Source organism: Eimeria necatrix, genomic scaffold, assembly GCF_000499385.1.
Source record: "Eimeria necatrix Houghton genomic scaffold, Enh_scaff383, whole genome shotgun sequence".
Taxonomy (NCBI): Eukaryota; Apicomplexa; class Conoidasida; order Eucoccidiorida; family Eimeriidae; genus Eimeria; species Eimeria necatrix.
Window position 1 is genome coordinate 23,003 of NW_013655365.1, and position 9,919 is coordinate 32,921.

The 9,919-nt window shown below is 50.8% G+C and overlaps 2 protein-coding genes across 2 annotated transcripts in view; both read right to left on the reverse strand.

Annotated features, from left to right (window-relative positions):
* Window positions 1–2,490, reverse strand: part of ENH_00049210 (hypothetical protein, conserved) — a gene marked incomplete at both ends in the record, with an annotated part of 5,602 nt that extends 3,112 nt beyond the window's left edge. Inside the window, 5 exons of the mRNA XM_013585608.1 lie at window positions 1–1,145; window positions 1,279–1,511; window positions 1,639–1,720; window positions 1,907–2,082; window positions 2,268–2,490. The exon at window positions 1–1,145 is cut by the window's left edge and continues 436 nt beyond it. Coding sequence (XP_013441062.1) covers window positions 1–1,145; window positions 1,279–1,511; window positions 1,639–1,720; window positions 1,907–2,082; window positions 2,268–2,490 — 1,859 coding nt within the window. The remainder of the gene's footprint in view (window positions 1,146–1,278; window positions 1,512–1,638; window positions 1,721–1,906; window positions 2,083–2,267) is intronic.
* Window positions 2,491–6,254: 3,764 nt separating this feature from the next.
* Window positions 6,255–9,796, reverse strand: ENH_00049220 (hypothetical protein; the record flags this gene model as incomplete). The annotated part of the gene is made up of 7 exons (XM_013585609.1): window positions 6,255–6,582; window positions 6,709–6,869; window positions 7,594–7,797; window positions 7,963–8,994; window positions 9,239–9,333; window positions 9,599–9,674; window positions 9,794–9,796. 7 exons carry the CDS (start codon window positions 9,794–9,796, stop codon window positions 6,255–6,257), a joined length of 1,899 nt encoding a protein of 632 aa, XP_013441063.1.
* Window positions 9,797–9,919: the final 123 nt, after the last annotated feature.

Sequence of the window (9,919 nt, forward strand, 5' to 3'; positions counted from 1 at the left end):
ACAAGCAACGCAACAGAGGACGAAGTCAGTTGCTGCTGCTGCTGCTGCTGCTGCTGCTGCTGCTGCTGCTGCTGCTCCTTTTTCATGGGAGTCTCGTAAAGCCGCTCTTGAGTCAGAGCGTCGCTATCAGGAGAAGAACTTTCAGCTGCTGCTGCTGCTGCTGCTGCTGCAACAGGGGAAACAGTCAGGGACCGCCAAGGGTCGGCTGTTGCTGCAGCACTGCTGCTGCTGCTGCTGTTGCCGCTGCTGCTGCTGCTGCAGCAGCTGTAGGGAGAATGCAGCACACTTTCGTCCAGCAGCCGAGTGCTGCGGGGAAAGGGAGTAAAGTTAAAAGGCGAAGACAAGCTTCTTCTTGCGCGGCTGCGCTGCTGCTGCTGCTGCTGCTGCTGCTGCTGCTGCTGCTGCTGCTGCTGCTGCTGCTGCTGCTGCTGCTGATGACGCTGTGGGGCGGCGAGCGACCCGCTGCAGGCCCTGAGTATGGCGTTTCTTGCTGCTGCAGCACGACGCTGAAGCAGCATTTCTTCTGGAGCAACGGGGCAGTGCAGCGGCAGCAGCTGCTGCTGCTGCAGCTGCTGCTGCTGCACCTGCTGCTGCTGCACCTGCTGCATCTGCGTCTGCTGCTGCTGCTTCTGCTGCTGCTGCTGCTGCAGGAAGCCAAATTCAGAAGCGACAAGAGACACCCCATGGCTCACAGCGCATGCGCTGTTCTGTGGGTCTTCCCTGAAGTGCTGCTGCTGCTGCTGCTGCACCTCTGCTGCTGCTGCTGCTGCTGCTGCTTCGTTGTAGGGCTCCAGTGTTTCTTGGTGCAGCAGCAGCAACTGAGGCTTCGTTATATCCCTTTCTTGCGCTCGCGGCTGCTGCTGTTGCTGCTGCTGTTGCTGCTGCTGTTGCTGCTGCTGCAAGTGGCCACAATCTTCCTCCTCGTCCTGCTGCTGCTGCTGCTGCTGCTGCTGCTGCTGCTGCTTTGATTGTGCTGCTGACCTGCTTCCTGCTGCTAATTGGGACTCAGAAGCGTCTTTATGTACACTTGCTGCTGCAGCTGCTGCTGGATCAGCAGCAGCAACAGCAGCAGCAGCTGCAGCAGCATCAACAGATGCAGCAGCAGCAGCAGTTTGCTTCCTTTCAGCGATAAGAGCACACAGGGCCTGCAACAGCGACAAAGGCAAAAAAAGCCCAATTACCTGCTGCTGCTGTTGCTGCTGCTATTGCTGCTGCTGTTGCTGCTGCTGTTGCTGCTGCTGTTGCTGCTGCTGTTGCTGCGGCAGCAGACTGGCTCACCTGGAGTAGATACGAAGCCTGAAAGTCGCTGTGGGGCTCAGTGAAGTGCAACTGCTGCTGCCGTGGCCTGCTGCTGCTGCTGCTGCTGCTGCTGCTGCTCAGCTGCTGCTGCTGCCAGCGGCGCTGCGAGGCGACGAAAACATATGCAACGCGCTGCTGCTGCAGTTTGCTGCTGCTGCTGCTGCTGCCGCTTAGGCAGCTGCTCGGTGAGACATCTGTCCTTTCCAAGTACACTGAATCACAGCAGCAGCAGCAGCAGCAGCAGCAGCCCGTGCAGCAGCAGCAGCAACTGTGGCCGTCGGCCTAACCCCCAGCAGCAGCAGCACAGCAGCAGCAGCAGCAGCAGCAGCAGCAGCATACCCTTTTGTCTCCTAAACCTCTCAGACAGCCCAAACGTGCGCAAGTCTGTCGATCCCAGCATTAGGGGCACATTTGTCCCCTCCTGCAGCAGCAGCAGCAGCAGCAAGAGCAGCAGCAGCAGCAGCAGCAGCAGCAGCAGCAGGGGCGTGTGCAGCGCGAGTTGGGAACGCCGCACGCTTTGCTGCTATATTAGAAGCACTGCAGCAGACACCGCCGCCGATACTGCAGCAGCAGCAGCAGCAGCAGCAGCAGCAGGTGCCGAGCCTACCTCAACCAGGCGCAGCGTAAGGGTGCAAGGAGCAGGCACTGCTGCTGCTGCTGCTGCTGCTGGCGCAGCAGCAGCAGCAGCAGCAGCAGCAGGAACAACAAGGAAGGAAAAGAAACGAAAAGGAATACTTGAAGAGATGGGGTAGGCCGGAGAACGGTTGTAGCTCCACCCAGACGCTGCAGCAGCAGCAGCAGCAGCAGCAGCAGCAGCAGCAGCAGCAGCAGCACAAAATATCACCCTGGACAAAGGGGTGCTGTGTTCGGCGCTGCTGTGAATCTGGGGGGCCAGAGCTGCTGCTGCTGCTGCTGCTGCTGCTGCTGCTGCTGCTGCTGCTGCTGCTGCATTTGTAGGGCGGCCTCACCAGATTGCGCTGTCCATTCGACTGCAACACGAGGGCCTGCTGCTGCTGCTGCTGCTGCTGCTGCTGCTCCGTTTGCTGCTGCTGCTTCCCCTTTGACGCCCTTGATGCAGTGTATGTACACCACAAACATGAAGGCCTCGTTTGCAGCTGCTGAAGTCTCGGGGCTTTGCTGCTGCTGCAGCAGCAGATGCTGCTGCAGTGGCGGCTGTTCTTGCTGCTCCATATGCCTCAACTGCTGCTGCTGCTGCTGCTGCTGCAGAGGTGTTAATTGCTGCAGCAGGAGGCCTCCCCGTGAGTGTAGGTTCATACTACTCCCCTGGTTGACTTCGAGAGAGCCGCAACACTGCAATCTGGCTGCTGCTGCTGCTGCTGCTGCTGCGGCTGCTGCAGCAGCCAGCAGCAGCAGGGTTCGGCTCTGCAGCAGCAGCAGTTGCTGCCGCTCTCCAGGGGCTTTGTTGTCCCTACGCTGCGCGTTAAGAGCCGTAGAGGCTGATAATCTGCTGAAGACACAGCAGCAGCAGCAGCAGCAGCAGCAGCAGTTGCTGCTGCTGCTGCTGCTGGCTTGGGGGCCCCCAGAGGTGCAGCCGACAGGGGCTGCCAAGACACCGCAGAGCCCTGGAGTTGAAACTACAAAAGATAATTATTTTAATTTAAATTTGCTGCTTGAGGCTTTTAAAAGCTTTAATTAGAGGCATTTTGCTGCTGCAGGGGGCCCCAGCAGCAGCAGCAGCAGCAGCAGCAGCAGCAGCAATGGCAGCAGGCTTGAACCATCATGAGTCGGCTGCGGCTGCTGCTGCCGATCGAAGCAGATCTGCTGCTTGTTGAAGTGATATAGCTAATTAAGTTATTTCTAATTATGCTGCTGCCTTTGCTGCTGCTGCTGCTGCTACCTTGCTGCCGCTGCTGCTACTGCTGCTGCCTTTCTGCTGCTGCTGTTGCTGCTGCTGCTCCGTGTCTTCCCCAGCTGCTGCAGCGTGAGGCCCACCCGAGGCTTCTCTTCTGTTTGCTTCTACTTTTTTATAATTAAATAAAATGCTTTTGTCTTAATTTGCTGCTTTCCAAAAGAAAAAACCTCCTGCTGCTGCAGCAGCAGCAGCAGCAGCTGCTGCAGCAGCAGCAGCAGCAGCGCTGGCTGCAGGCAAACCAGGTGTACGTACACCTCAAGCACAGGCTCCCAAAGACGCCGCGCCTTTTAATAAAAGTAATTTAAACTAAACAGATAATAAATCCGAGACAAATTAAATTTAATGTCAAACAGTTGAAGCCAGCAGCAGCTAGAAAGCTGCAGCTAGCTGCAGCTAGCTGCTGCGAGTGGCTGCAGCTAGCTGCAGCTAGCTAGCTGCAGCCACTCGCAGCAGCCGCCCTAGCTAGCTGAACAGTGCAGCTGTGGCTAGCCGGCGAGAGTCTACAGTCCAGCTAGCTGCAACAGCTAGCTGCAACTAGCTGCAACAGCTAGCTGCAACTAGCTGCAACAGCTAGCTGCAACTAGCTGCAACAGCTAGTTGCAGCTAGCTGGCCCCAGCTAGTCACGTGGGCCTAGTTTTTTGCAGCTAGCTGCGGCAGGGCGGAACTCCACACACCCCGTAGCTAGCTGCAGCTAGCTGCAGCTAGCTGCAGCTAGCTGCAGCTGGCTGTAGGTAGCCATGACCAGCCGCAGCCATCTTGGTTGGCAGTGGCTAGCTGCATGCTGCGGGATTGCCCCAGCTAGCTGTGGCTAGCTGGACGTAGCCGGAGCTAGCTGCAGCTAGCCAGCTGGCTGCAGCTAGCAAGCTGGCCGCAGCTAGCCAGCTCGCTGCAGCTACCTGCAGCTAGCTGTGGCTGGCCAGCTAGGTACAGGTAGCTGCAGCTTGCCAGCTCGCTGTGGCTAGCCAGCTCGCTGCAGCTAGCCAGCTAGCTTTGGCTAGCCAGCTCGCCGTGGCTAGCCAGCTCGCTGCAGCTAGCCAGCTAGCTTTGGCTAGCCAGCTCGCTGTGGCTAGCTAGCTAGCTGCAGCTAGCTGTGGCTAGCTAGCTCAGTATTCTTCTCTGATGGCTTTGGGAATTTCTTCGAGCGCAAGGCCTCTGGGCTGGAGGTGCTGCTGCAGTTGGAAATTCTTTTTTTCTGAAAAGTTTAAAAAAGAAATTAATTTGTCCGCCGGCAGCAGCGCCAAGTCCAGGTGTCTGTACACCTCGTACCGCTCCGGGTAAAAGTGGTACAGCACCGGCTCCTGCAGCCGCGCCTGGTGCACTATTTCTCCTAGACGAAGTCCCTGTAAATAAATAAATAAATAAATAAATAATAATTAATTAATTAATTAATTAATTAATTAATTAATTAATTAATTAATTAATTAATTAATTAATTAGTTAATCAATTAGATAGTTAAATTAGCTGCTTAATTGCTAGTTTAATTAGTTTTTTAATTGGCTAATTAGTTAGGTAGATATTTAGTTAGGTGCACTATTTCTCCTAGACGAAGTCCCTGTAAATAAATAAATAAATAAATAGATAATCATTAATTAATTAATTAATTAATTAATTAATTAGTTAGTTAATTGGTTAATTAATTAGCTAATTAATTAGTTAAATTAGCTGCTTAATTGCTTGTTCAATTAGTTTTTTAATTGGCTAATTAGTTAGGTAGATATTTAGTTAGGTGCATTATTTCTCCTAGACGAAGTCCCTGTAAATAAATAAATAAATAAAAAAATAAATAAATAATAAATAAATAATTAATTAATTAATTAGTTAATTAGTTAATTAATTAGTTAATTAATTAGTTAAATTAGCTGCTTAATTGCATGTTCAATTAGTTTTTTAATTGGCTAGTTAGTTGGGAAGATATTTAGTTAGTTAGGTGCACTATTTCTCCTATACGAAGTCCCTGTAAATAAATAAATAAATAGTAATTAATTAATTAATTAATTAATCAATTAATTAATTAATTAATTAATTAATTAATTAGTTAATTAGTTAGTTAAATTAGCTGCTTAATTGCTTGTTTAATTAGTTTTTTAATTGACTAGTTAGTTAGGTAGATATTTAGTTAGGTGAGCTATTTCTCCTATACGAAGTCCCTGTAAATAAATAAATAAATAAATTAATAATAATTAATTAATTAATTAATTAATTAATTAATTAGTTAGTTAGTTAGTTAAATTAGCTGCTTAATTTCTGGTTTAATTAGTTTTTCAATTGGCTAGTTAGTTAGGTAGATATTTAGTTAGTTAGTTGACTATTTCTCCTATACGAAGTCCCTGTAAATAAATAAATAAATAAATAAATAAATAAATAAATAAATGAATGAATAAATAAATAAATAGTTAATTGATTAGTTGATTAGTTAATTAGTTAATTAGTTAAATTAGCTGCTTAATTGCTGGTTTAATTAGTTTTTTAATTGGCTCGTTAGTTAGGTGAACTATTTCTCGTATACAAAGTCCCTGTAAATAAAAAAATAAAAAAATAAATAAAAATAAATAAGTGAATAATTAATTAATTAATTAATTAATTAATTAGTTAATTAATTAATTGAATTAGTTTGTTAATTAGTTGTTTAATTAGTTATTTAATTGGCTAATTAGTTAAATAAATAATTAAATAAAAGACCTGGACTTCTTCGGGTTTGCAAACATCTGCAACCAAACAGCTGTGGGGTATTATGGTGTGTCTCTCCAGCTGCAGCACGGGGTGCTGCCTGAAAAACAGCCACCTGCAGCAGCAGCAGCAGCAGCAGCAGCAGCAGCAGCAGAAGCAGCAGCAGCAGAAGCAGCAGCAGCAGAAGCGCACAAAAGCGTACATGGATACTGTGCTGTCGCAGCTGCATCGCGTCTCCGTTGCAGCTGCTCTGCTTCTGCATTGTTTCTGCTGCTGCTGCTGCTGCTGCTGCTGCTGCTCTGCTGCTGCTACTGCTACTGCTGCTCTGCTGCTGCTGCTGCAGCTACTGCTGCTCTGCTGCTGCTAGTGCCGCTACTGTTACTGCTGCTGCCGCTGCTGCTCTGCTGCTGCTGCTACTGCTGCTGCTGCTGCTGCTCCTCTGCTGCTGCTGCTGCTGCTGCTGCTGACCACTTCATGCCTTTGATGAGTTTCATCCAGGTGAAGTTGAGGTACTTTTGAGTGTCTGTCCACTTAAATCCCAAAAGATCTAAAATGGGTCTTCTTCGAGGATGAAAACGAGCATCAACATCTCCCTGTCGCAGCTGGTGTACGTACACCCCGAGCGGCATGCCGCGCCACTCCGCAGGCCACAGCAGCGCCTCCCCCTGCTGCTGCTGCTGCTGCTGCTGCTGCTGCTGCTGCTGCTGCTGCTGCTGCTGCTGGGGGGCGGAGCGCCAGGGGCTTTGCAGCGCAGTGATGTTTTCGCCTGTGTCCGAAAGGGAAGCAGCAAATTCGTTTTCTATTTTTATTTTATTTTTTTATTTCTTTTGTTTGCTTTATTTGTTCTATTTGCTTTTTGTTCTTTACTGCTTTAGTGCTTTTGCTGCTTGTGCTGCTGCTGCTGCTGCTGCTGCTGCTGCTGCTGCTGCTGCTGCTGCTGCTGCTGCTGCTGCTGCTGGCTTCTGCTGCTGCTGCTGCTGCTGCTGCTGCTGCTGCTGCTGCTGCTGCTGCTGCTGCTGCTGCTGCTGCTGCGGGCAGCAGCAAGCACGCGCACACGAAGCAGCAAAACGAAGCGAAAATTAAATTTAAAAATAATTAAAAATAAAAATAAATTAAAAAAAGATTTAATGAAACTAAATGGCAGAAGCTCCTCAACAAAATAGACAAAAATGAATGGGTAAAAAAAGAAAAAAAAAAGATAAAATGAGACAAAGGAAAAAAATGAAAAAAATGAAATAAAGAAATAGAAAGAAGTGTAAAGATATAAAAAGAAATAAAGAAACAAGAAATAAAAGAATAAAAGAATAAAGGAGTAAAAGAATGAAAGAAATAAAAGAAACAAAACAATAAAAGAGTAAAAGAATAAAAGAAATAAAAGAAATAAAAGAATAAAAGAAATAAAAGAATAAAAGAATAAAAGAATAAAAGAATAAATCTGACCCGGTATTTTCCAGTCTTTGGGAATATCATTAAAAGTAATTTCTCTTCCCAACTCTTTTCCCACAGGCGCGTACAAGTCCTGCGGTGTACGTACACCCCAGCAGCAGCAGCAGCAGCAGCAGCAGCAGCAGGATGGCAGCAGCAGCAGGAGGCAGCAGCAGCAGGAGGGTAGCAGCAAGATGGCAGCAGCAGCAGGAGCAGCAGCAGCAGGGCTGAGAACGGCAAAAAGGAGCTGCTGCTGCTCCCCAACACGCATGCGCACTGCTCCCGCAATTAGGGTTTAGGGTTTAGGGTTTAGGGTTTAGGGTTTACGTTGAAGTACTGCAGCGCCTCCAGCACATCGTCCCATGACCAAATATCAAACGCATAGTGATAGCCCCCTTCAGTATATCTTCTAGAGTAGAGGGGAAAAGGATACTGCTGCTGCTGCTGCTGCTGCTGCTGCTGCTGCAGCTGCTGCAGCAGCTGGCGCCGCAAGCCTACTCGCCGCTCCACAGGCCGTGGCGGGGTGGGCAGCTGCGAACACATAAACCCTAAACCCTAAACCCTAAACCCTAGCTTAGCTGGAGAGTTCAGTGAACTGTGGAGGAACAAAATTCAGTAGCAGCAGCAGCAACAGCAGCAGCAGCAGCAACAGCAGCAGCAGCAGCAGCAGCAGCAGCAGCAACAGCAGCAGCCTACGAAAAAAGCTGGGGCTTCTTCTTCAGCCCCAAAATCGAAGTCTGACATGAGGGCCTCCCTTTGGGCGTCGCTGTTTGCTGCTGCTGCTGGTGCTGCTGCTGCTGCATTTATTGGCTGCGCTGCTGCTGCTGCTGCTGCTGCTGCTGGAAATAGATTTGCGGCTTGCTGCTGCCTCGCAGCCTCCAGTGCTGCCCCCTCTTCTAAGGCAGCAGCTGCTGCTTGCAGCTCCTCTTCTTCCTGCTGCTGCAGCTCCGCTTGCTGCTCCGTTTGTTGCTGCTGCTGCTGCTGCTGCTGCTGCCGCTTTCTACCGCCCGTCGCCTCTTCTCTTAGCCTTCGCTGCAGCCCCAGTAAATCTGGCGGCAACTGCTGCTGCTGCTGCTGCTGCTGCTGCTGCTGCAGCTGTTGTTCTTGCTGCTGCTGTTGCTGCTGGTTCTGGTCATCGAGGAGCTGCTGAGCCTCCGCCGGCTGCAGCGCAGCGGCGGCCTCCCCCTGCTGCAGCAGGAGCCGCTGCTGCTGCTGCTGCTGCTGCTGCTGCTGCTGCTGCTGCTTCTGCTGCTGCAGCAGCAACTTGAGCTCGTCAAGGCCCGCCCTGTGTCTCTCGAGAGCAGCAACTGCATGCAGCGGCAGCAAACCTTCCACTTCTAATCTTTCCAAAGCCCCAAAAAGATAAAGAAAACGGCCCCTCTGTCTTGCTGCACTGCATGCAGCCCCAAGTCGAAAGCCCCAAGTCTCTGGGGGGTACCAGGGGGCCCCCCCCGCTGCTGCAGCTGCTGCAGCAGCTGCTGCTGCAGCAGGTGCAGCAGCTGCTGCAGCAGGTGCAGCAGATGCTGCAGCTGCAGCAGGTGCAGCAGATGCTGCAGCAGGTGCAGCAGATGCTGCAGCAGGTGCAGCAGATGCTGCAGCAGGTGCAGCAGCAGCTGCAGCAGACGGGCGCGATTGGTCTGCTGCAGCAGCTGCAGGGGGGCCCCCCTGAGGGACCACAAAGTAGGCGGGGGGCCCCCGGAAGGAGGGGCCCTTTCGAGGGTTTAGAGCCTGTGTGCAGCGCCAAACCCTAAACCCTAAACCCTAAACCCTAAACCCTAAACCCTCAGCCTCTGAAAGACAGGCGACAAACGGTAAAAGCTAAACAGCCAGCTCTAAACCCTAAACCCTAAACCCTCAAAAATTGACAGAAAACCCTAGACGGCAAGCGCTGAACCAACTGCCAGCTGAAGGGGGTCTCAGACTCTAGGGTTTAGGGTTTAGGGTTTAGGGTTTAGGGTTTTGAAGTGCTTACGAGGTAAACAGGAAGGGCCTTGAGAAGCAGCTCAAAGTCGGTCTCTTCTTTCTTCAGGCGAAACGCAGTGTCGCTGTTTTGCTGCCAGTCGAAATCTGCGCAGCAGCAACAGCAGCAGCAGCAGCAGCAGCAGCAGCAGCAGCAGCGCACGCAGCAGCAGCAGCAGCAGGTGCTGGAAGAGGCAGAAAGCCCTGAGTTCTTATCCTCACCAGCAACCCCTAGCCCCAACCCCCGAACCCCAAGTCCTAAACCCTGAACCCTAAACCCTAATCCCTAAACGCTAAACCCTAAACCCCAAACCCCAAACCCTAAATCCTAAACCCTAAACCCTAAACCCTAAACCCTCAATTGCAGGCTGACCGAAGTCTTTGAGGCTCTTTGCTAATGCAGGCAATTCCTTCTCCACAACTTCGCGGCCATGACGCAGCACCTCCATCTGCGCACAAACCCTAAACCCTAAACCCTAATCCCTAAACCCTAAACCCTCAGAAGCCCTTACCCCCCGATGCGCTTAAATGGGCAGCAAAACAACACCGGAAGAAGCAGCAGCAGCACCATTTCAGCAACAGCTCCAACAACGCCCGAACAAAAGCCAGCAGCGGCAGCAGCAGCAGCAGCAGCAGCAGCAGCAGCAGCAGCAGCAGCAGCAGCAGCAGCAGCAGCAGCAGCAGCAGCAGCAGC